We start from the raw sequence: 24,904 nt of genomic DNA, 5'->3' as shown, positions 1-24,904 counted from the left end.
TTGCTTGCTTTCTCAAAAATAACTAAACATTAAAAAAAATTTTAATGGTGATAAGTTTACCATTCTTTCCTTTGTCATCCACTGGGGTCTGAACTCAAAATAGCTTGAAATCCGGAGGTGGGCCCTAGCACAGACAAAAACCTCCAGAAGCCCTCTAGTCAGGACAGAGGAGCTGGTACTGAAATAGCATGAAAATCTTTTTTCTGTGTCTTCTAGTAAGCTCAAACACTCAAGTAATCTCATGGTGGCAGTAGTACAGCAGTAACAGGGGCTAGGAAGAGCTTAAAATTCTGAGGGAGGAAAAATTTTCTCTTCCAATATAGGAGGTTTGGTTTCAAGAGTGTGGGACAAACCTCTGTTGATCTTTCCTCTCTGTACTGAGCCACCTGAAACGGACACAAAGTAGTCACAGGATGTATACAGAAGAGAAGGGGTAAATTAAGTTCCTGCTTTCTGTCCTGGGACTCAAGAAAGGAGAGCTCAAGGGGTAACTGTAGAAAGAAAATCAACTCCTTAACATATGTTTATAATCTCCTGGGCCTATCCCTGAGCCATGCGTGTGTGGATCTGAACCTAAAGAGCATACCTAAACTTTGAGAACAGAAGTATGGGATAGCCTACTACCCAAGTCTCAGACTGGCCACTGGGTACACACACACATGCAGGTCAAATGTGGATAGCAGTGCAAAAGCTCTGAAAATTGAACTCACACGGAACTATAACCCACAGAAGGCTGGTTATAATTTGTAACCTGAATGCAAATGGGTTGATTGCCTGCTAAAACAAAAATATCGAAAATTTCTATAGGATTTAAATGAGACTAGTTATCTCACAATATTATGAAATACAATCCAAAATTACTCAGCATATGAAGATCCAGAAAAATCTAAACTCATGTGGGAAAAGAAAATCAACAGACACCAATGCTGGGATGAAAGACATGTTAAAATTATCTGACAAAAACTTTAAGGAAGCTATTATAAAATCCCGCAACATGTAAGAGTGGATACCCTCAAAAGTAATGATAAGACAAGGTCTCAGCAAATAAAGAGAAGAAATAGCAGAAAAAAAATTTAATGTTTATTTTTAAGAGAGAATGAGTTGAGAAGGGGCAGAGAGAGGGAGATAGAGAATCCCAAGCAGGCTCTGCCCAACGTGGGGCTCGACCTCACAAACTGTGAGATCATGACCTGAGCCGAAATCAAGAACTGGATGCTTAACTGACTGAGCCACCCAGGCACCCCGAAATGGCAGATATTTTAAAACTAAAAAATGATACAAGTGAAATAAACTACTCACTGGATGAGCTCAATGGCAGAATGGAAATGTCAGAGGAAAGACTTAGTGAACTCCAAGACAGAACAATAGAAATTATTCTGAACAAGAGAGGGGGAAAAAAAAGATTGGAAAAAAAAATCAACAGAGCTTCAGGGACTTGTAAGATAATACCAAAAACATTTGTGTCATCAGAGATGTAGAAAGAGAAGAGAAAGAATGTGGTACAGAAAAAATACTTGAATAAATAAGGGCTAAAACTGCCTAAATATGATGAAAGATAAAAACCATTAGCACAGCAAACTCCAAACAGGATAGTCCAAAGAAATCCATGCCTACAAACATCATGACCAGCTGATTCAAAGCAAAACAAAAAAAGGAAAGCAACCAGGGAAAAATAACACATTGCTTCAAATGTACAGGAGAATAATGATTCCAAAACTGTAGAGTTCTCATCAGAAACCATGGAATTTAGAAAGAAGCAAAATATTTTTAAAGTACTGAAAGAAAAGGACTGTCACCCCAATTGCATAAGCCATAAAAAAAAAATCAGTAAACTGGACTTCATTGAAATTAAAAACCTTTGTTCTGTGAAAAACTCAATACATTAAGTAGATGAAAAGATAAGTCACATACTACAAGAAGGTATTTGCCAGCAACATATCCAGCAAAGGTTGTATATCCAAAACATACTCAGAACTCACAAAATTTAACAGTAAGAAAATAAAACCCTATTATAAAATCATTTTCACCAAAAAGGATGGTAAAAAAAAATCACATGAAGTGAAGAAAAGACATTAGGGAAATACAAATGAAAACTATATTGAAGTATCACTGTACAACTATAAAAATGGCTAAAGTATATGGACACTACAAAATGCTGACAAAGACACAGAGTAACTGGAACATGTATTATTGCTAGTGAAAATGCAAAGATAAACAGTTCTTGCACGGTTAACCACACAAATACACCACATGACTCAGCAATCCCACTCCTGAATATTTACCCTACAGAAACAAACACTGACACACAAATGTTTACAGCAGCTCTAACTGTAATCACACCCCAAAGTTGAAACAACACAAATATCCTTCAAAGAATGAATGCATGGATTAACAAACTGTGGTAATCTGTACAAAAGAATTGTCATATAAAGGAATAATAAAATATTACTGTTTTTAATAAAGCAATAAAAAGTAAAACATCTGCTTCATAAAAAAAGATGGATGAATCTTAAATGTGCTTCTCAAAGTAAAAGAAACTAAACCCAGAGGCTGCTACATATCTTATTATTTCATTTATAGGACACTCTAGAAAGGCTAAGAAAAGGACAAAGCAGGAATTACCAGGGGTCACAGGAGGAATTGTCTCTAAGGAGATGACATGCAGAAATTTTTGGATAGAAATGCTTTGTATGAAACTGTGATGGTAGATTTATCACAAATGATAGAATTGTACACCACAAAAAGTTTTGCACTATGTAAATTATTAAAAATTAACCAAAATCAACCAAGGGCAAAGACGGAATGCAGGATGTGACAAATGAAACTAACTGTATTATAAATGAATCATGTACTGACACACAGTGTATAGAAAAGAAAAGAAAAAAAAAAAAAGAACACGACCTAAGAAATGTCAGCAGTGTTTTGACTGGATACCATAACGCTAAATTCAAAAGAAAGGTAGGTATATATAAACACTGTACTCAAGTAGGAGAATTTGTTTTTCACCTGGGAATTCTGAAACTATCTAATTTATATACTAGGGTAAATATATTGTAGATAGTGAGAGCCAGGTTTATTACTACTGAAGAAAGAAGTTAAAAACAAGGGTAAAAGTTTATAATCAACCCTGTGGTTCAAGATTAGTTGAAGGTATCAACACTGACTTGTGGTTTAAAAAATATTTACATATACAAATATACACAAACACATACACATTAACAGAGATGAGAATAAGCAGAGAAGTAGGCATATGCATGAGTTAATATACACACATATAATCCTGAGCTTTATTAACTGCTAGAAGCACTGACATCCTAGTAACAATGAGCTAACCTGGTGCTATACCTTTGTTTCTAAGTACTATTCTCCATTGTTGAAAGAAGGGTACTGAAGTCCCTTACTAATATATTGTTATCTATTTCTCCCTTCAGGTATGTTTAGTATTTGCTTAATACACTTAGATGCTCCAATGTTGGTTGTGTACATATTTACAACTGTTTATCATCTTGTTACATCACCTGACCCCTTTATTGGTATATAATGGCCTTCCCTGTCTCCTGTTACTGGTTTTGGCTTAAAGCCTATTTTGTCTAATAGGAGTATAGCTCCTATATTGAATCCATACTGATATACATGAATAACTAAAGGAATAAATAAATGAGGGAGGAACAACAGCTCTTGCTTGCAGAAAAATTCCAATTAATACATGTAGAAGGAATGAAAGTATAAAAACTCCATCCGAATACCAGAGTGATAATTGCTACAAGCAAGATCCAGTGATGAAGCCTAAAATTAGTGATCAAAGTTTTAAGCAGAAACAAGATATTTGCATAGTCTACCAGTTTCTACCCAAATATCTAGTATTTAAAAAGGAAATACAGTAACTGTACAGTGAAGAACCTTGGTAGACATCACTTTAGCCAAGTGATCAAGGTTAACATCACCAGTAATGCGTATCAACTTAATGTGCTCCCCAATGAAATGCACTGAAAATGCATAACCTCAACCTAGTCTTGAGACATCAGAGAAAACTAAATCAAAACTTTCTCCACTAAGTGAAATTAGTCAGTCAGAGAAAGACAAAAATCATATGACTTCACTCATATGAGGACTTTAAGAGACAAAAAAGATGAACATAAGGGAAGGGAAACAAAAATAATATAAAAACAGGGAGGGGGCAAAACAGAAGAGACTCATAAATATGGAGAACAAACAGGGTTGCTGGAGGGGTTGTGGGAGGGGGGATGGGCTAAATGGGTAAGGGGCATTAAGGAATCTACTGAAATCACTGCTTCACTATATACTAATTTGGATGTAAATTTTAAAAAACAAAAAATAAAGTTAAATAAAAAAAACAAAAAAACTTTCTCCAAAATAACCAATTCTCTTTAAAGTGTCAAGATCATAAAAAAACAAGGACTGACACAGATTATTGAAAATAAAGGAGACAGGACCACTAAAATGTAAGGTGGCATCTTGGGTTGGATCTGAAGCAAAAAATGTTCATGTGCATAAAAATGAGATGAAATCCAAATCAGTCTACATTTTAGTTATAATTTTATATGAAGGATAATTTCTTAGTTTTGGTATATGTTTTATGGTTATGATGTTACGGTAAGATGTTAACACAGGGGAACATTTGGCAAAGGACATACTGGTAACCTCCAAGATATTTCTCAATGATCTCTGCCTCTTGGTAATTCATACCCTTGTGTATCTCTAGCCGTTGAGGGTGAGCTGGAAATACTGATTCACTTCTATTGAACAGAATATAGCACAAATGGTGAGATTCCCTTACAAGGTTAGGTTACAAAGACTATGACTTTTGCCCTGGGCATCCCCTCTTGTTCTCTCACATGCTCACTCAGAGGGAAGTTTAGCTGTCATATTTGAGCTGCCTTATGGAAGGAAGGGAGTGATGTCTCTGGCCAATAGTCATGTGAACAAGCCTGGAAGTACATCGTCTCAGTCAAGTCTTGAAATGGGACCAGAGCTGCAGACAATACCTTGTTTGCAACCCCATAAGAGACCCTGAGCCGAAAGCACCCAGCTAAGCCTCACCTAAATTTCTGACCCACAGAAAACCATACTAACATTGGGATAATACTTATTATTTTAAGCTGCTACATTTCAGGGTAATAGGTTACACATCAAAAAATAATTAATACAAGAACTCTACCACTTTTGTAACTCTTTAAATTTAAAATCTCAAAATAAAAAGCTTTAAAAATACTTAATACATATATGCTTACACATTTTATATACACACACGTATACAGATGAGTATGTATGTGTATATATGTAGTTTGAATTATTATGAACTTTGGAGTCAGACAAACCTAGATTAGAATGCCATTTCTAACACTTAATAATAGACACGTGATCCTGGGCAAAACGTCTAATTTCTCTAAGTATACGGGTTTTTTTTTTAATTTTTTTAACGTTTATTTATTATTAAGAGACACAGCGTGAACAGGGGAGGGGCAGAGAGCGAGGGAGACATAGAATCGGAAGCAGGCTCCAGGCTCTGAGCTGTCAGCACAGAGCCCAACACAGCGCTTGAACTCACAAACTGTGAGATCATGACCTGAGCCAATATCAGACACTTAACCGACTGAGCCACCCAGGACCCCCCCCCCCCAAGTATTAGGTTTTTAAAATATATAAATTGAGGTAATAATATCTACCTCTGATGATTATATTAAGGTTAAAATGATACCTACATCTACTATACCAGATGGCATTTAGTACATTTTGAACAAATGGCATTATTATTTAGTGCATATTTATAATCATCTATTTTCTTCTCATTCCAGGAATTCAACTCTAATTCAGTATTATAATACTGAAAGCAGAGACTGACCCTGTTTTTTAGGCCCAATCCAATTCTAAATCACCAACTTTTAGAGCTACAAGGGACCTTTTAGCTTTCCAATTCTTTCCTTCCACCATCAATCCCATAGGAGTGCCAAAGATATTAAATGACTTGTCCAAGAGAATACCTTGAAAGAAGAGCTGAAAGCAGGACTCAAGATCAGAGAGACACTACCATGCAGTGAACAAGCACTTGCTTTAATTAAAAAGACCACACTAGAATGCCCACTCTCTTGCTTATAAACAGCATTATCTCACATAAATAAAAGTACAAAGTAGCAATATCAGTGTCTCAGTTTCCCAGAGGGTAAATAAGGATACCACCACTCACCTCATAGGGTTATTACAATCATTAAATGAGATAACATATAAGTCCCTCATGGCCATTACTACCACATGTGGATGCTGAATAAATATTATTTCCCTTCCTTCTTTCCAAGCCCAGGGTTCTTCACTATGATGTGCTGCCTTCTCAACTATGTGGTAGAACATGAAACACAAAGGGTAATTCTATTCAAAATGTAAAAGTGAATGAATGATAGTCTTAAATTAGGCTAAATAATATAAATCTAAGGCATTTAGCCCTGAACTCAGTTTCCTTTCCTATAACAGACTCTAAGGTGGAACATCACAATAGAGAGCACATTATATTGATACGCATTACCAGTGATGTTAGCCTTGATAACTGGCAAAAATGATGTCTGCCAGGATTCTCTACTGGAAAGTTACTTTCTAATTGTAAATACTAAATATTTGAGGAGAACCATGAAATGGAAACTAAAAGAAGGGAGAGAGAGAGCACACACAAGCAAGTGAGTAAGCTCATGTACATATCCCAAAGTCTGGTCTTCAGCACACTTCCAATACAATAATTAGTAAATTATACCATGGATGATCAAAGACTTTTCTCAGAGTAATTCAATGTTTTGAAATACTTGATGTCAAGTCTCGTCAAAAGCCCTCTGAAATTATAAATACATTACTTTCAAGTGTTTTCTCTTACTTAGGCATTTATGCCTTGGAAAACCTAGTTTAGTCAGATACAACCTCCCCTAAGAGAAATCATACTGCCTTTCCCCCAAGAACTTGCATTTGCTTAAGTATTTAAAACCCTTTATCACAAATTCCATCAGCTTGCTTGTCATCACAATGAGACTCACCGATCTGCAGATACTGGAATCCCTTCTGGACTGGAATATCCTTCCAAATCTGAAATGTTCACTTGTGTCTGCCTTGAGGTTACTATCTGGCTATTCTGAAAAGGTATGGTTTTCAAGTCCTGAGAAATAGTATTACTATCTGGAAGAGGAGACTGTACAACTTGGAAGTCCGGTGAAGATTTAAGTCCTAGAAAACCTAAAGATTCTTGATTCTGTGCTACAGGTTTACTGGCCGATAATTTGGAGGTTGGTTCCAATGATCTTGAAGATATAGTCTGTAGGTCAGAATTAAACTCACTATTCATCCTTGTTTTAGAAGCAGGATCCAATGAATGCAATCTTCTATCTAAGGTTCCACTATCCACCTTGGAAGGAGTCTTGGGATAAAGAGTTATACGAACACAAGAAAGTGCTTTTCTATTTGAGGGTGGAGTAGATGCAGATGTTACTAATGTACACTGATTTGGGACTGGTTGGGAGACCACAGAATCGAACTTGGCTTCAACATTTATCATATTAGAAATGTATGACTTAAACTTATGTTGATTATTCTTTTCTACTACATAATCCTGACCTTGACGAAAGGGGGAATGGTATTTTCCCATGTGATCTACATCTGGGGCTTTGCTTTGTTCAAAGAGCTGACGTTGTTCAAGAAAAATGGAAGAAGGAAGGTCTGAAGCTATATAATCCTGACCTTGAGGAAAGGGAGATTGGTTTTCTCTCATCTGATGATCTAAATGTGGGGCTTTGCTTTGTTCAAAGAGTTCTCGTTTTTCAAGAAAAATGCGACAAGGAAGGTTCGGAGCTACATAATCCTGATGTTGAGGAGGGGGAGAATGGCATTTTCTCACACGGTGATCTGTGTGTGGGGCTTTGCTTTGTTCAAAGAGCTCTTGTCGTTCAAGTAAAACGTGCGAAGAAAGATCTGGAGTTATAGCTACAGTCTTCTCTTTTACTCCTAGTGTGGAACTTGGTCTGCTCACGCTAATGAGAGTATGGTTATCAGAAAAATGAACTTCCTTGACACTGCTATACTTTGCACTGGTACTGGGCTCAGAATCACTGCCTTTAAAATCTGATCTTTCTAAGAGTTTTTCTTCTTGCTGAGAATGTTCAATAGATAATTTTTGACTCTGCCTACTACTTTCTGCTAAAATAGTCACAGCGGTATCTGGCGAATGACTAACAATTTTAAATGATGAAGGGGAAGAGGTTTTCTGTTCTAGATCTCTGGGAGGATTTTGCTCTTCAGTGAAATGAGAATTAAATACCCCCACAGATGCTCCAGTACACTGGCTACCTTCAGTAACACCAACCTTAAGAACAGAGGAATCTGAAAAGCATTTAGAGTGTCGGTGAGATGCAAAAGTGATGGAAGTAGTAAACTTTTTCATGGGCTCTGGGGGAAGCATATGTGATGAAGAATGACAATCCATTTCTTCGGGTGGCACAGGTTCTACTAATTCTGATAGCCAAGGGTCTATCTTTTCATGGAAAGGCATTCGAAGACCCTGCCTAATTCTGAAGTCATCAGCTGTAAAGTTCTGAAAGGGGGAAGGACTTCGTAACTGCAAGGAATTCCAAACTTTGAAATGGGGGTTACTCTGGTCTAATGATTTGGAAAGGTTGATGTGTCTGGTTTTCCATGATGATGGACTCCGCTGTCCTCTGATAATGTCTGAGGGGTCAGCAGGTCTGAAAACATAAGGGTGGCTATCCAATTGTGGTTGTTTGGCAGTTAGAGTCCTGAAACATCCTTTTTCATGGCTCTCAATAATGATGTGACCACATACAGCTTCTGGGTTGCATCTTATTCCCTGTGGACTCGGCAAACGCTGGAAGATATAAACAAATTCTTACTTGAAATAGTCCAAATTGTTAGTGTTATATAAAAATAAGTTATATATCCAGGCTAAGACGGACCACAAAGTTCCTGTTGATCTTTACAATAAAACAAGAATACAACAAAAAAAGACAGTTAACTATAGAATAAAATAGCTCACGATAATTAGGACGACACAGTTAATTTCTTCTAAAAAATGTTTCACTAAAGTAACAAATATAAAACCCTCAATTGTACCCCAGTATTCTCACCATTTTTCTTTTAGTAACAGAAACCCCTTACCCTAACCATGTGCTGGTCACATGGCCACAAAACTGGAGACCTTTCCACTTTCCTTTGTAGCTAGGTGAGACCATATGACTAGGTTTAGGCCAATAGGAGATGAGCAAAAGTAGTAAGTATAACTTCTGCTTCCTATCTTTAGAAAACCAAATTCTTGGGGCTCCTGGGTAGCTCAGTCAGTTAAGCATCTGACCTCGGCTCAGGGCATGAGCTTGTGGTCCGAGAATTTGAGCCCAGCATTGGGCTCTGTGCTGACAGCTCTGGAGACTGCTTTGGATTCTGTGTCTCCCTCTCTTTCTGCCCCTCCTCTGCTTTCTCTCTCTCTCTCTCTCTCTCTCTCTCTCTCTCTCTCTCTCTCTCTCTCCCCTCTCAAAAATAAAATTAAAAAAAAAAATAAAAAAGAAAAGCAAATTCTTGACCTCCATGTTCCCTTACTACCACCATCACTACCATCACCATTTACTCTTGCCACCTAAAAATGATAGTATCTAAAACAATCAGTAGCCATGTGTAAAAATGGCTCAGCTGCCCAAGCCAGTCTGGGTCTTTGAATAACTTCAAAGAGCAGAGCTCCTTTTCTGCCCTAGACTATCATATAAAGGAAAAATACAATTCTATCTTATTTGACCATTGTATTTTTGGGTCTCTTCACTACAGATGCTTCTTACCAAAAAGAATAAGGAAAGGAATATTCCTAAGAAACGGAAAAGAACTAGTACTTCTTCCTAGGCTACAGGATCAGAATCTAAAGCTACGATAAATATAAAATTTGAGATTTCTGTGCTTTACCTATAAAATCATTACTTAGAATCCTATTTGATGATAACAGCCACATTTGATTTCAAATAAAAATACCTTAAATTATGCTGCCACTTTTTTTTTTTATGTTTATTTATTTTGAGAGAAAGGGAAAGAGACCAGGGAGGGGCAGAGAGAAAAATCACAAGCAAGCTCCATGCTGTCAGCAGAGAGCCCGACGTGGGACTCAATCTCATGAACCGTGAGATCATGACATGAGCTGAAATGGAAGAGTAGGACACAACTGACTGAGCGCCCAGGCACCTCTGCTGCCACTTCTGATGTAATGGAGTAGTTCTACTTTTCCCTATTCCATTTGATAAGCATAACTAAAAGTCCTAGACATTATATATAAAACAAACTTAAGAATAACCTGAAAGATACAGGGGTGCCTGGGTGGCTTAGTTGATTAAGCATCTTACTTTGGCCCATGATCTCGCGGTTCATGGGTTTGAGCCCGGCATCAGGCTCTGTGCTGACAGCTCAGAGCTTGAAGCCTACTTCGGATTCTGTGTCTCCCTCTCTCTCTGCCTCTCTCCTGCTTGTGCTCTGTTCCACACACTCTCTCTCTCAAAAATAAACAAACATTAAAAAAAAAAAAAGAATAATCTGAAAGATGTAGAGAAGACAGGGATCTTGGGACCTAAGGAATGACATGGTAATGCAATCCATGGATTTACTTTTTACATTATATATTCCAGATGTGGGAGCTGAAGAAGCCAGCAACATAGGAACAAAGGGCATAGAAAAAGGCTCTAATAAAAACCCACTCTCATTAGCTAAAAAAAAAACAGTAAAGGGGGGCGTCTGGGTGGCTCAGTCGGTTAAGCATCTGACTTCGGCTCAGGTCATGATCTCCCGGTTTGAGTTCAGGCCCCGCGTCGGACTCTGTGCTGACAGCTCAGAACCTGGAGACTGCTTCGGATTCTGTGTCTCCCTCTCTCTCTAACCCTGCTCTGCTCACACTCTGTCTCTGTCTCTCAAAAAGTGAATAAACATTAGGGGAAAAAAAAAACAAAACAGTAAAGGTGAAGTCTAGCAAGACAGAAAACTTTTAGGCCATAACTGCTCTATTCCAGCCAATCACCACAGAAAAAAGACTGCCTCTGTGACACCAGCAAAAGCCAAGTGAGGAGCCTAAACATCTACTCTTGCTAAGCAATTACAAGTCACCCCAACATCCAAGCCAAGGTACAGAGATGACCAAGCAGGAGCCCAGGAATTATTTTTACCCTAACATCTGGTAATGAGTTACCACTTCCTGTGGTATCAGTTCCTGTGGAGACCACACAGGGAGACCGTACTTTCCCATTCCAGCAATGACATGCCTCTCTCTCCCCCATCTTTAGGCTGGAAGAAAATTTTGCAAATCTCATAACCAATGAAAGACTTGTATCTAAAATGTATAAAGACATTTCAACTCTCAACAGCTTACCAAAAAACAAAAACAAAACAGACAACTCAATTAGAAAAATAGGCAAAAACCAAACTTTTCAATGAATAGAAAAGAGATGGGAAAACAGGGGCACAATAACAGGTCCAACACCATTAACATTAAGAAAATGCAAATTAAAATTATGATTCTTTTACATCTACTGAGATGATCATATGGTTTTTATCCTTTTGCATGTTAATGTGATGAATCACATTGATTGATTTGCAAATATGGAGCCAGCCTCATATCCCAGGAATAAATCCCACTTGATCATGGTGACTTTTTAATGTATTGTTAGATTCAGGTTGCTAATATTTTGTTGAAGATTTTTGCATCTATGTTAATCAGAGATACTGGCCTACAGTATTCTTTTTTCATAATGTCTTTAAATGATTTGGTATCAAAGTAATGCTGGCATCGTAGAATGAATCTGGAAGTTGCCTTCCACTTCTATTTTTTTGGAACAATTTGAGAATAGGTTATTAACTCTTCTTTAAATGTTTAAATGTTTGGTAGAACGCTACCTGTGAAGCCATCTGGTCCTGGGCTTTTGTTTGTTGAGAGTTTATTACTGATTCAATTTCATTACTACTAATTGGTCTGTTCAAATTTTCTTTTTTCCTGATTCAGTTTTGAAAGGGGATATGTTTCTAAGGAATTTATCCATTTCTTCCACATTGTCCAATTTGTTGGCATATAGTTTTTAATAATATTCTTGTAATCCTTTGTATTTCTGCGGTGTTGGTTGTTATTTTCCCTCCTTCATTTCTAATTTTATTTGAGTCCTCTCTCTCTTCTTTTCTTGATAAGTCTCACTAAAGGCTTATGAATTTTGTTAATTTTTTGACAGCTCCTGGTTTCACTGATCACTTCTGGTTTTTTACCCCTTTTTTTTTTGTTTTTTATTTTTTTTAATGTTCATTTATCTTTGAGAGAGAGCGGGAGAGACAGAGCACCGGTGGGGGAGGGGCAGAAAGAAGAGCAGATGCAGAATAAGAAGCAGGCTCCAGGCTCTGTGCTCGAGGCTCTGTACTCCGTGCTCTGAGCTGTCAGCACACAACCTGACGCGAGGCTCGAACTCATGAACCGTGAGATCATGACCTGAGCCAAAGTCGGATGCTTAACCGACTGAGCCACCCAGGCACCCCACATTTACTCCTACTCTAATTGTTACTTCCTTCCTTCCTCTGGCTCTGGACTTTGTTCTTTTTCTAGATCTTTAGGTGTAAGGTTAGGTTATTTGAGATTTTTCTTGCTTCTGGAAGTATGCTTATATTGCTATAATCTTCCCTCTGAGAACTGTTTTTGCTATATCCCAAAGGTTTTGGTCCACTGTGTTTTCACTTTCATTTGTCTCCATGTATTTTTTTTATTTCTTCTTTGACTTCTTGGTTGACCCGTTCATTGTTTAGTACCATCATATTAACAAGAGAAAGAGTAAAACAAAACCAGTATGATAAAAACTCTTAAAAAGGCAGGTTTAGAGAGAACATACCTCAAAAAAAAAAAAAAAAAAAAGCCACAGCTATACCATCATACTCAATGGTGAAAAACAGAGCTTCTCTCCTAAGTTCAGGAACAAGATAAGGATATCCACTCTCACCAGTGCAACCTAGTACATAAGTCCTAGCCACAGTAAATCATACAAGAAAAGGAAATAAAAGGCTTCTAACTGATAAGGAAAAAGTAAAACCTCCACTATTTGCAGATGACATAATATCCTAAAGACTCCACAAAACAACTACTAGAACTGAAAAATGAATTCAGTAAAGTCACAGGACACAGAATTAATATACAGAAATCTGTTCCATTTCTATATGCTAATAATGAAGTAGCAGAAAGAGATATTAAGAAAACAATCCTATTTATAATTGTACAAAAATTAATAAAATTCCTAGGATTAACCTTAACCAAGGTGTAATTAAGACCTGAATTCTTTTTATTTTTTTATTTGAGGGCTTCAAGAGTAGATTCCCGTGATTTATCACTTACATAGAACACCCAGTGCTCATCCCAACAAGTACCCTCCTCAATGGCCATCACCCATTTTCTCCACCCCCATCAACCCTCAGTTTGTTCTCTGTATTTAAGAGTCTTTTATGGTTTGCCTCCCTCTCTGCTTGTATCATATTTTTCCTTCCCTTCCTCTATGATCATCTGTTAAGTTTCTCAAATTCTACAGGAGTGAAATCGTGTATCTTTCTGACTGACTTATTTTGTTTAGCATGATACCCTCCACTTCCATCCATGTTGTTGCAAATGGTAAGATTTCATTCTTTTTCATCACTGAGTAGTATTCCATTGTGTGTGTGTGTGTGTGTGTGTGTGTGTGTGTGTGTGTGTGTGTACGCCAGATCATCTTAATCCATCTGGATGGACATTTGGGCTCTTTCCATAATTTGAATATTGCTGACAACGCTGCTGTAAACATTGGTGTGCATGCCCTTTTGAATCAGCACTCTTGCATACTCTGCTGGGTCATAGGATAATTCTATTCGTAATTTTTTGAAGAACCTCCAAACTATCTTCTATAGTGGCAGCACCAGTTTCCATTCCCACTAACAGTGCAAAAGTGCTTCCCTTTCCCTACATCCTTGCCAACATCTGTGGTTTCCTGAGTTGTTAATTTTAGCCACTCTGACTGGTGTGAGGTGGTATCTCAGTGTGGTTTTGATTTGTATTTCCCTGATGATGAGTGATGTTGAGCATCTTTTCATGTGTCTGTTTGCTATCTGGATATCTTTGGAAACGTGTCTATTCATGTGTTCTGCCCTTTTCGTTACTGGATAGTTTTTCAGGTGTCGTGTCTGTAAGTTCTTTATAGATTTCTGATACTAAACCTTTATCCAATATGTCATTTGCAAGTATCTTCTCCCATTCCACAGGTTGCCTTTTAGTTTTGCTGATTATTTCCTTCCCTGTGCAGAAGCTTTTTATCTTGACAGAGTCCCAATAGTTCATTTTTGCTTTTCTTTCCCTTGCCTTCGGAGACATGTCAAATAAGAAGTTGCTGCAACCTAGGTCAAAGAGGTTGCTGCCTGTTTTCTTCTGTAGGATTTTGATGGTTTCCTGTCTCCCATTTAAGTCTTTCGTCCATTTTGAGTTTATTTTTATATATGCTGTAATAAAATGGTCCAGTTTCATTCTTCTGCATGTTACTGTCCAGTTCTCCCAACATCATTTGCTAAAGAGACTGTCTTTTTTTTCCACCGGATACTCTTTCCTGCTTTGTTGAAGATTAGTTGGCCATACACTTATAGGTCCATTTCTGGGTTTTCTATTCTATTGCATTGGTCTATGTGTCTGTTTTTGTGCCCAAAGCATACTGTCTTGATTACAACTTTGTAGTATAGGCTAAAGTCTGGGGCTGTGATGCCTCCAGCTTTGCTTTGCTTTTTCAACATTACTTTGGCTATGCAGGGTCTTTTCTGGTTCCATACAAATTTTAGAATTGTGGTTCCATACAAATTTTAGAATTGTTTGTTCTAGCTCTGTGAAGAATGCTGGTACTATTTTGATTGGGATTGCACTGAACACATAGATTGCTTTGGATAGTATAGACAATTCAACAATATTTGTTCTTCTAATCCATAAGCATGGAATGTTTTTCCATTTCTTTGTGGCTTCTTCAATTTCTTTCATAACCTTTGTATACTTTTCAGTGTACAGATCTCTTACCTCTTTAGTTAGGTTTATTCCTAGGTATCTTATGGTTCTTGGTGCAATTGCAAATGGGATCGATTCTTTGATATCTCTTTCTGTTGCTTCATTTTTGGTGTACAGAAATGCAACCAATTTCTGTACATTGATTTTATAACCTGTGACTTTGCTGAATTTATGTATCAGCTTTAGCAGTTTTTTGGTGGAGTCTTTCAGGTTTTCATGTAGAATATCATGTAACCGGCAAAGAGTGAAAGTTTCACTTCTTCTTCGCCAATTTGGATGCCTTTTGTTTGTTGTCTAATTGGCTAGGACTTCCAACACTGTGTTGAACAACAGTGGTGAAAGTGGACATCTCTGTTGTGTTGTTGATCTCACAGGGAAAACTATCAGTTTTTTCCCACTGAGGATATTAGCTGTGGGCCTTTCATATATGTTCCTTATATGCAACTTTCTTGAGGGTTTTTATTAAGAAAGGATGCTGTATTTTGTCAAATGCCTTTTCTGCATCTATTGACAAGATCATATGGTTCTTATCCTTTCTTCTATTAATGTGATGTATCACACTGATTGATTTGTGAATACTGAGCCCAGCCTTGCAGCCCAGGAATGAATCCCACTTGATGGTGAATAATTTTAATATACTGTTGAATTTGATTTGCTAGTATCTTTTGAGAATTTTTACATCCACGTTCACCAGGGATATTGGCCCGTAATTCACCTTTTTAGTGGGGTCTTTGGTTTGGGAATCAAGGTAATGCTGGCTTCACAGAATGAGTCCAGAAGCTTCCCTTCCATTTCTAATTTTTGGAATAGCTTGAGAAGAATAGGTATTAACTCTGCTTTAAATGTCTGTTGGAATTCCCCTGGGAAGCCATCTGGTCCAAGACTCTTATTTGTCGGGAGATTTTTGATAACCAATTCAATTTCTTCACTGAGTATGGGTCTAGTCAAATTTTCTATTTCTTCCCACTTTGGTAATGTGTGACTATCTAGGAATTTGTCCATTTCCTCCAAATTGCCCAGTTTGTTGGCATATAATTTTTCAGTGTCTCTAACAATTGTTTGTATTTCTCTGGTGTTGCTGTGATCTCTCCTCTTTCGTTTATGATTTTATCTATTTGGGTCCTCTCTCTTTTCTTTTTGAGAAGTCTGGCTAGGGGTTTATCAATTTTGTCTATTCTTTCAAAAAACCAGCTCTTAGACTCATTGATCTGTTCTACTACCGTTTTGGATTCTGTATTGTTTATTTCTGCTCTAATCCTTATTATTTCTCTTCTTCTGCTGGCTTTGGGCTTTGTTGCTGCCTTTCTAGTTCTTTTAGGTGTGAAGTTAGGTTGTGTATTTGGGAACTTTCTTGCCTCTTGAGATAGGCTTGAACTGCAATGTATTTTCCTATTAGGACTGCTTTTGCTGCACCCCAAAAGGATTTGGACTGTTGTGTTTTCATTTTCATTTATTTCCATATATTTTTAAATTTCTTCTTTAATTTCCTGGTACCCAGTTCATTCTTCAGTAAGATGTTCTTTAATCTCCATGTATTTCGGGGCTTTCCAAATTTTTTCTTGTGGTTGATTTCAAGTTTCATAGCATTGTGATCTGAAAATATGCATGGTATGATCTCAATCCTTTTATATTTGTTGAGGGCTGTTTTGTGACTCAGCATGTGATCTGTTTTGGAGAATGTTCCATGTGCAATAGAGAAGAATGTGTATTCTGCTGCTTTTGGATGAAAAGTTCTGAATATATCTGATAAATCCATCAGGCCCAATGTGTCATTCAGAGCCACTGTTTCCTTATTGATTTTTTGCCTAGATGATCTGTCCATTGCTGTGAGTGGAATATTAAAGTCCCTGCAGTCACAGTATTATCTATATATTTATGTTTGTGATTAACTGATTTATATATTTGGATGCTCCCACACTGGGGACATAAGCATTTATAATTGTTAGCTCTTCTTGACAGACCCCTTAATTATGATGTAATGCCCTTCATCATCTCTTGTTACAGTCTTTGGTTCAAAATCTAGTTTGTCTGATATAAGTATGGCTACTCTGGTTTTGACATCTATTAGCATGATAGATGGTTCTCCACCCCCTCACTTTCAATTCCCAGGTGTCCTCAAGTCTAAAATGAGTCTCTTGTAGGCAGCATAGAAATGGATCTTGTTTTTTTTTTTTTTTTTTTTATCCATTCTGATACCCTACATCTTTTGGTTGGGGTATTTAGTCCATTTACATTCAGAGTAATTATTGAAAGATATGAATTTAGTGTCATCGTGTTATCTGTAGGTTTTGTACTTGTGGTGATGAGTCTGGTCCTTTGCAGTCTTTGCTGCTTTCCACTCAAAGAGTCCCTCTCAGGATCTCCTGCAGGGCTGGTTTAGTGGTCATGAACTCTTTTAGGTTTTGTCCGTCTGGGAAAGCCTTTCTCTCTCCTTCTTTTCTGAATGACAGCCTTGCTGGATAAAAGAGTCTTCACTGCATATTTTCCTATTCATCACATTGAATATTTCCTACCACTCTCTTCTGGCCTGCCAAGTTTCAGTGGACAGGTCTGCTACTACCCTGACCTGACTACCCTTGTAGGTTAAGGACCATATTTGTCCTGAAGCTGCTTTCAGAATTCTCTCTTTATCTTTGTATTTTGCCAGTTTCACTACGATATGTCATGGTGTTGACCTGTTTCTGTTGATTTTGAAGGGAATTCTCTGTGCCTCTTAGACTTGGATGCCTATTTCCTTTGCCAGATCAGGGAAGTTAAGTTCTCAGCTATTATTTGTTCAAATAAAATCTTCTGCCCCTTTCTCTCTTCTTTTTCTGGAACTCCTATGATACACATATTATTTAATTTCATTGAATCACTTAGGTCTCTAATTCTCCTTGTGATCTAGTAATTTCCTTTCCCTCTTTTTTTCAGCTTCCTCATTTTCTATAATTTTATCTTCTATTTCACCAATTCTCTCCTCTTCTTCTTCCATCCTTGCTGTCGCTGTATCTAGTTTATTGTGCATCTCATTTATAACATTTAATTCCTCATGACTATGTCTTAGATCTTTGATCTCTGTAGCAATAGATTCTCTTCTACGTTTTTGTCAAGCCCAGCTATTAGTCTTATGACTGTTATTCTAAATTCTCATTCAGATATAGTGTTTATATCTTTTTGGAGCAATTCTGTCATTTCTTCCCAAAATTTCTTTTGAGGAGAAATTTTTCCATTTCATCATTTTGGCTAGGCTTCTGTCTTTTACGTGCTTTAATACTTTGTTACGTGTCCTGCACCTGTGAGTACTACTATATTAAAAAGGCCCTGACATTTCAGGATGTGTTTTTGGAGCATATTGAATGCCCTCTATTGCTGCATATCTGGCTGCTCTATCCCACTGGTCAGTCCTCTACAAAGCCCCTCCTTGCTCATAGTAGTGGATCGTTTGCACCTTCAATCAGGTGTGTTTTGATTTGTTTGTTGAAGTAACCTTGAAAAAAAGAAAAGGGCAAAGAACCTGATCCCATACAAAGAGAAAAATGAAAGGGTAAAAAAAAAAAAAAAAAAAAAAAAAGACAAGCAGAGAATCAAAGAAACTATAAGGCTTAATCCAGAGAGAGAGAGGAAAATAAAGGAGATACAGGAAAGGTATAAAAAGAATAGAGTAAAAAATGCTTGATTAAACAGAGAAAGAAAGAAAGAAAGAAAGAAAGAAAGAAAGAAAGAAAGAAAGAAAGAAAGAAAGAAAGAAAGAAAGAAAGAAAGAAAGAAAGAAAAGAAAAGAAAGAAAGAAAGAAAGAAAATATATATATATAAAATCAAATCAGAAACTATGAGCCTGTTTCCAAAGGAAAAAAAAGAAGATGGTAGAAAGAAAAAGAAGAAGAGGGGAAAAAAAAGAGAATGACTAACATACAAAACCACAGGAGAGTTGTCTGTTGGTGCCTGGGACCAGTGGCTGTGCTGGTCAGGAGGAGAGGCCATCTGGTTTATTCAGTGTCAGTCTGTGTCAGGTAGATAAGCAGTTAGCAGGCACAGAGAGGCACAGTTTGGTATAAGTGGGTCCCACCTCCACTGTTCTCCCGTGCCTCCTAGGCACTCAGCTGGGATTCAAAACCTGACGTTTTAAGGGGCCCTGAACCACATGCATTCTGTTCTGGTGTAGGGGCACTCCGCCTTGCTGATAAAGGGCTTTTGGCTGGTGCCCGTTGTGGGGGCAATAAACCCTCTTCACACAGTACTCAAGGAAGGGGACTGTTCTCTCCCAGTGTGCCCCTGAGATCACTACCACGCCCTAGGGCTGCCTCCGTCCCCACTAGGCAGCGGCTTCAGTCCAGAGAAATTCGTGCACTTTTGAAAGCTCCAATCTTCAGTTCCTAAGGCTGTTTGCAAAGTAGAAACTGGCACTCTCCATATTTCTCTTTCCCCAGTCCATGGTCCAGAGAGGTTTTTCTCTTGTACGAACACAATACCACAATCCTCAGCCTCTCTGTCTTTCTCTTCCTTTTGTCTCTCCACAGGTGTTCCCTCCTCTCCATGCCTATGCTGTTTTATCACCCCCAATTCTACATGCACGTCTGTCCCACCAAGCTGTCTCCCTCCACTTGTGGAGATTTTTGTCACTCCCAAGATTGATTTCCTGGGTGTTCCAAGTGTTCTGACCTCAATACAGTTGTGTTTGAGGGAGAAGGAACATCCCAGTCCCCCTATTTCTCTGCTTACCCAAGACCCAAATTCTGAAAGCTATAAAAACACTGAAAGAAAGTGAAGATGACACAAATGGAAAGGTATTCCATATTCATAGATCAGACGTACCAATACTGTTAAAATGTCCATATTACCCAAAGCAATTTACAGATTTGATGCAATCACTATCAAAATACCAATAACATTTTTCATAGAACCAGAACAATCCTAAAATTTGTATGTAACCACAAAAGACCCCAAATAGCCAAATCAATCTTGAAAAAGAACAAAGCTGGAGGTATCACAATCCCAGACCTCAAGATAAGTACAAAGCTATGCTAATCAAAACAGTGTGGTACTGGCACAAAAAAGACACACACAGATAAATAGAACAGAATAGAGAGTCCAGAAATAATCTGTGCTTTCAGGGTCAATTAATCTATAACAAAGAAGGCCAGACTATCCAATGGAGAAAAGACAATTTCTTCAACAACTGATGTTGGAAAAACTGGACAGCCACAGGCAAAAAAATCAAACTGAAACACTCTCATACCATTCACAAAGATAAACTCAAAATGGATTAAAGACCTAATTGTTAGACCTAAACCATAAAATTCCCAGAAGAAAACATAGGCAGTAATTTCTTTGACACTGGCCATAGAAACATTTTTCTAGATATGTCTCCTCTGGCAAGGGAAATAAAAGCAAAATTAAACTATTGAGATGACACCAAAATATAGATTTTACACAGCTAAGGAAACCATCAACAAAACAAATAAAATCACCTACTGAATAGGAGAAGATAGTTGCAAATGACATAGCTGATAAGGGGTTAATATCCAAAAAATATAAAGAACACATACAATTCAACACAAAAAACAAATAATACAATTAAAAAATAGGCAGAGGACTTAAATAGCCATTTTTTTCCAAAGAAGACATACAAATGGCCAGCAAACACATGAAAAGATACTCACCATCATTAATCATCAGGAAAATGCAAATTTAAACCATACGGAGATATCACTAGATACCTGTCAGAATGGCTAAAATCAAAAACACAAGAAACAACAAATGTTGGCAAGGATGTGGAGAAAAGGGAACTACTGGTGGGAACGCAAATTGGTGCAGCCACTGTAGAAAAGAGCATAGAGGTTCCTTAAAAAATTAAGAATAGAATTACCATATGATCCATAACTCCACTACTGAATCTTTACCCAAAGAATATAGAAACACTAATTTGAAAAGATATAGGCACCCCTATGTTTACTGCAGTATTTACAACAGCCCAGATATGCAAGCAACTTAAAAATCCATTGATAGACTAGTGGATAAGGAAAAGGGGTGTGTGTCCACACACCCACAGTAGAGTATTAGGCAGCCACAAAAATGGACAAGATCATGCCATTCTTTACAACATGGACAGACCAAGAGGGTATTATGCTAACTGAAATAAGTCAGGCTGAAAAAGATAAATACCATATGGTTTCACTCACATGTGGAATCTAAAAATAAACAAATTAATGAATAAACAAAAAGCAGTCAGACATATAAACACAGAGAACAAACTCATAGTTGCCGGAATGAAGAGGGGTAGGAGATACTAGCTTCCAGTTATGGAATGAATTAAGTCACAAGAATAAAAGGTACAGCATATGGAATATAGTCAATGACACTGTAATAACATATGGTGACAGATGGTAGCTATACTTGTGATGAGCATAGCATAACATTTAAACTTGTTAAATCACTATGTTGTACACCTTTAACTAATATAGCATTGTGTCAACTATACTCAAATAAGGTATCACATACTATTCACACATAGTGTTGGGAGTACAACCACCCTGGGACATGGTCTGGCAGTTTCTCAAAAAACTGAATATATATTATATAACTACCATATGACCCAGCAATAGCTCTTCTGGGCATTTATTCCACAGAAAGACTTATTTTCACTAAAAACCTGCACATGAACGTTTACAGTAGCTTTATTGGTAAGAGCCAACAAGTGGAAAACAACCAAGATATCATTCAATAGGTAAATATTTAAACAAACTGTGGTACATCCATATCATGGAATACTACACATTAATAAAAAGGAACAGATTATTGATAAACACAACAACCTGGATATTCTCCAGAGAATTATGCTGAATGAAAAAAGCCAATACTAAATGGTTGCATACTGTGTGATTTCATTTATACGACACTGTTGAAGTGACAAAATTATAGAAATAGCAACCAGATTAATGATTGCTAGGGGTTAAGGAAGGGGTGAGGGCAAGAGAGAAGTGGATGTAGCTATTACAGGGCAATGTAAGGGACCCTTGTGGTGATGTAAATGTTAAGTATCTTGACTAAGTATCTGGTTGTGATGTATTATTACAGATATGCAAGATGTTACCATTGGTGGAAACTGGGTAAAGGGTAAAAGCATTATTTTTGTATTATTTCTTACTATTACATGTGAATCAACAATTATTTCAAAATAGAATGTTCAATTTTTTTAAATGCCCATAAATTAATTAAACACCACTGGACAAAACTAACACTTTAAAAATGCTATTTCTATTCCATGGCTTCTTATAACCCTGATACCACCTGACATATCATTAGGAAATAAATTTTTCTAAGCTTCTGAGAAACACAAATTTGGTCCAGCCTCTTAAAACTGAGCATGATTAGATTTATACTTACCAAAAGATATTCATTCCTTCCTCCCAACAATCCATACATTACAATTTTACGGAACACTCCATTAGTAGCCAAACCAATCTTGAAAATGATGAGCAAAGTAGGAGGACTCATTTTCTGATTTCAAACTTACTATACAGGTAGAGTAAGCAAAACAGGGTAGTACTGGCACAGGATAGAGATCAAGGGAAAAGAACTGGTAGTCCATAAAAAGACACTAATATTTATGGTGACCTGATCTTCAACAAAGGGGCCAAGAAAATTCATGGGAAAATAATAGTCTTTTCACTTCCATACATAAAAATGGTCTCCAAAAAATAGTCTCTACAGCTACAGGCAGCACAAGTAAAAGTATATAAATTGTATATATAAAAATATAAATATATAATTATATAAAATATATAAGTTATATAAAACATAAAATGTATATTAAATTTAAAACTTTTGTGCATCAAAGTATACAATCAACAGAATAAGATAGCAACCTACAAAATGGAATAAAATATTTTCAAATCATGTATCTGATAAGGGGTTAACATCTAGAATATATAAAGAACTCTTCCAACTCAAAAAGAAAAAAAGCCATTTCAAAAATGGGCAAACATCTTGAACAGACAATGTTCCAAAGAAGATATACAATTGGCCAACAAGTACATGAAAATACGCTGAACATAATTAATCATCAGAGAAATGCAAATCAAAAGCAATGAGATATCACTTTACACCTGTAGGAAACAAAACAAAAATTAAAAAAAAAAACTAACAAGGGTTGGAGAAGATGTGGAAAAACAAGGATCTTTATGCACTGGTGGTGGGAATGTAAAATGGTGTAGCTGCTGTGGATAAACAATATGACAGTTCCACAAAAACTTAAAAATAGAATGACCATATGACCCAGCAATTCTACTTCTGGGTCTATACCCAAAAAAATTAAAATGCAGGGTCTCAAGGAGATATTTGTACACTCATATTCACAGCAGCACTATTCATAAAAACCAAAAGGTGGAAGCAACTCAAGTGTCCATTGATGGATGATAAATGGATAAACAAAATGTGGTATAGCCATATAATGGAATATTATTCAGCCTTCAAAAAGAAACTCACACATGCTACAACATGGATGAACCTTGCTTGAGGATATAATGCTAAGTGATATAAGCCAGTCACAAACAAATACTGTATGATCACACTTCTATGAGATACCTAAAGGAGTCAAATTCATGGAGACAGAAATTAGAATGGTGGTTGCCAGCGGGTGAGGAGAAAAGGGAATGAGGAGCTATGGTTTAATGGATATAGTTTCAGTTTTACAAGAAGAGTTCTAGAGATTAGTTGTACCACAGTGTGACTATTACTAACACAATTGCACACTTAAAAATAGTTAAGATGGCAAATTTTGTATTATATATATTACCAGAAGTTTCAAAGATAAATTTTATAGTGCCTCAAAAGATATCAGAGATCTAAACATAAGAACTAAAACTAAATATCTTTGAAGAAAACAACAAATCTTCGTAGTTCTGAGTTATGCCATGACTTCTTAATAAGACACCAAAAGCACAAGCAATAAAGGAGAAGTATAAATTGGACTTCAAAATAAAAAACTGAAAGAGAGAAAAACCTCTACTAGTCTTTTCTGATTTTCTCCATGTTAGGGCACGTTTTCAATACTCAGCCATGTTATTTACAATGCTGCTTCACACTCCAATTCTCTCTTGCACAACACAAAGCCCGAAAGGTTAGCTAAAAATTAAAGTTTAGGGTCTTCTTAGGCCCTTTCTGAGAATGAGTCCAGCCCTGGGCATACACATGGCCTTTTCAATTCCCCAAAATAAGTGGGAGCCTTTAAAAGTCCTTTCCCCCCCGACAAGTATTCCCCTTTGTCAAGTACTTCCTTCCCAAGCTTTTCAGTGTGCCTTATTATTTACCCAGATATCCCTAGGCCCAGGATGCTACAGCCAATACTCAGACATCAGATGTTTTTGACAAACATCAACAGAGAAGCTGCCTCTGCCTGTGAAAGCTCTTAATTAGGTCCTTCAGGAAGACAGACAGGTTAAAACACTTCACAATAATTTTTTAAGAAAAAGGTTTGGGGGCGCCTGGGTGGCTCAGTCGGTTAAGCGTCCAACTTCGGCTCAGGTCATGATCTCACGGTTCGTGGTTCAAGCCCCACGTCGGGCTCTGTGCTGACAGCTCGGAGCCTGGAGCCTGCTTCGATTCTGTGCCTCCCTCTCTCTCTGCCCCTCCCCTGCTCATGCTCTCTGTCTCAAAAATAAATAAAAACATAAAAAAAAAAAAATTAAAAAAAAAGAAAAAGGTTTGTATGGGGCACCTGGGTGGTTCAGCCATTTGAGCATCCGACTCTTGACTGTGGTTCAGGTCATGATCCCAGGGTCGTGGGACCAAGCCCTGTGTCGGGCTCCATGCTGAGCATGGAGCCTGCTTGGGATTCTCTCCCTCTCTCTCTCTGCCCCCTCC

The 24,904-nt window shown here is 37.3% G+C and overlaps 1 protein-coding gene across 12 annotated transcripts in view; it reads right to left on the bottom strand.

Moving 5' to 3' along the window:
• The window catches only part of ALMS1 (ALMS1 centrosome and basal body associated protein), a 223,530-nt gene that overhangs the window by 113,297 nt on the left and 85,329 nt on the right, over nucleotides 1-24,904 (bottom strand). For all 12 annotated transcript variants that reach the window (XM_045054413.1, XM_045054405.1, XM_045054402.1 and 9 more), the window contains one exon: nucleotides 7,035-8,872. In XM_045054413.1, the coding sequence (XP_044910348.1) occupies nucleotides 7,035-8,872 (1,838 nt within the window). The remainder of the gene's footprint in view (nucleotides 1-7,034; nucleotides 8,873-24,904) is intronic.

The sequence above is a fragment of the Felis catus genome, chromosome A3 (genome assembly GCF_018350175.1).
Source record: "Felis catus isolate Fca126 chromosome A3, F.catus_Fca126_mat1.0, whole genome shotgun sequence".
NCBI lineage: Eukaryota > Metazoa > Chordata > Mammalia > Carnivora > Felidae > Felis > Felis catus.
This window is presented reverse-complemented; position numbering and strand designations above follow the sequence as displayed.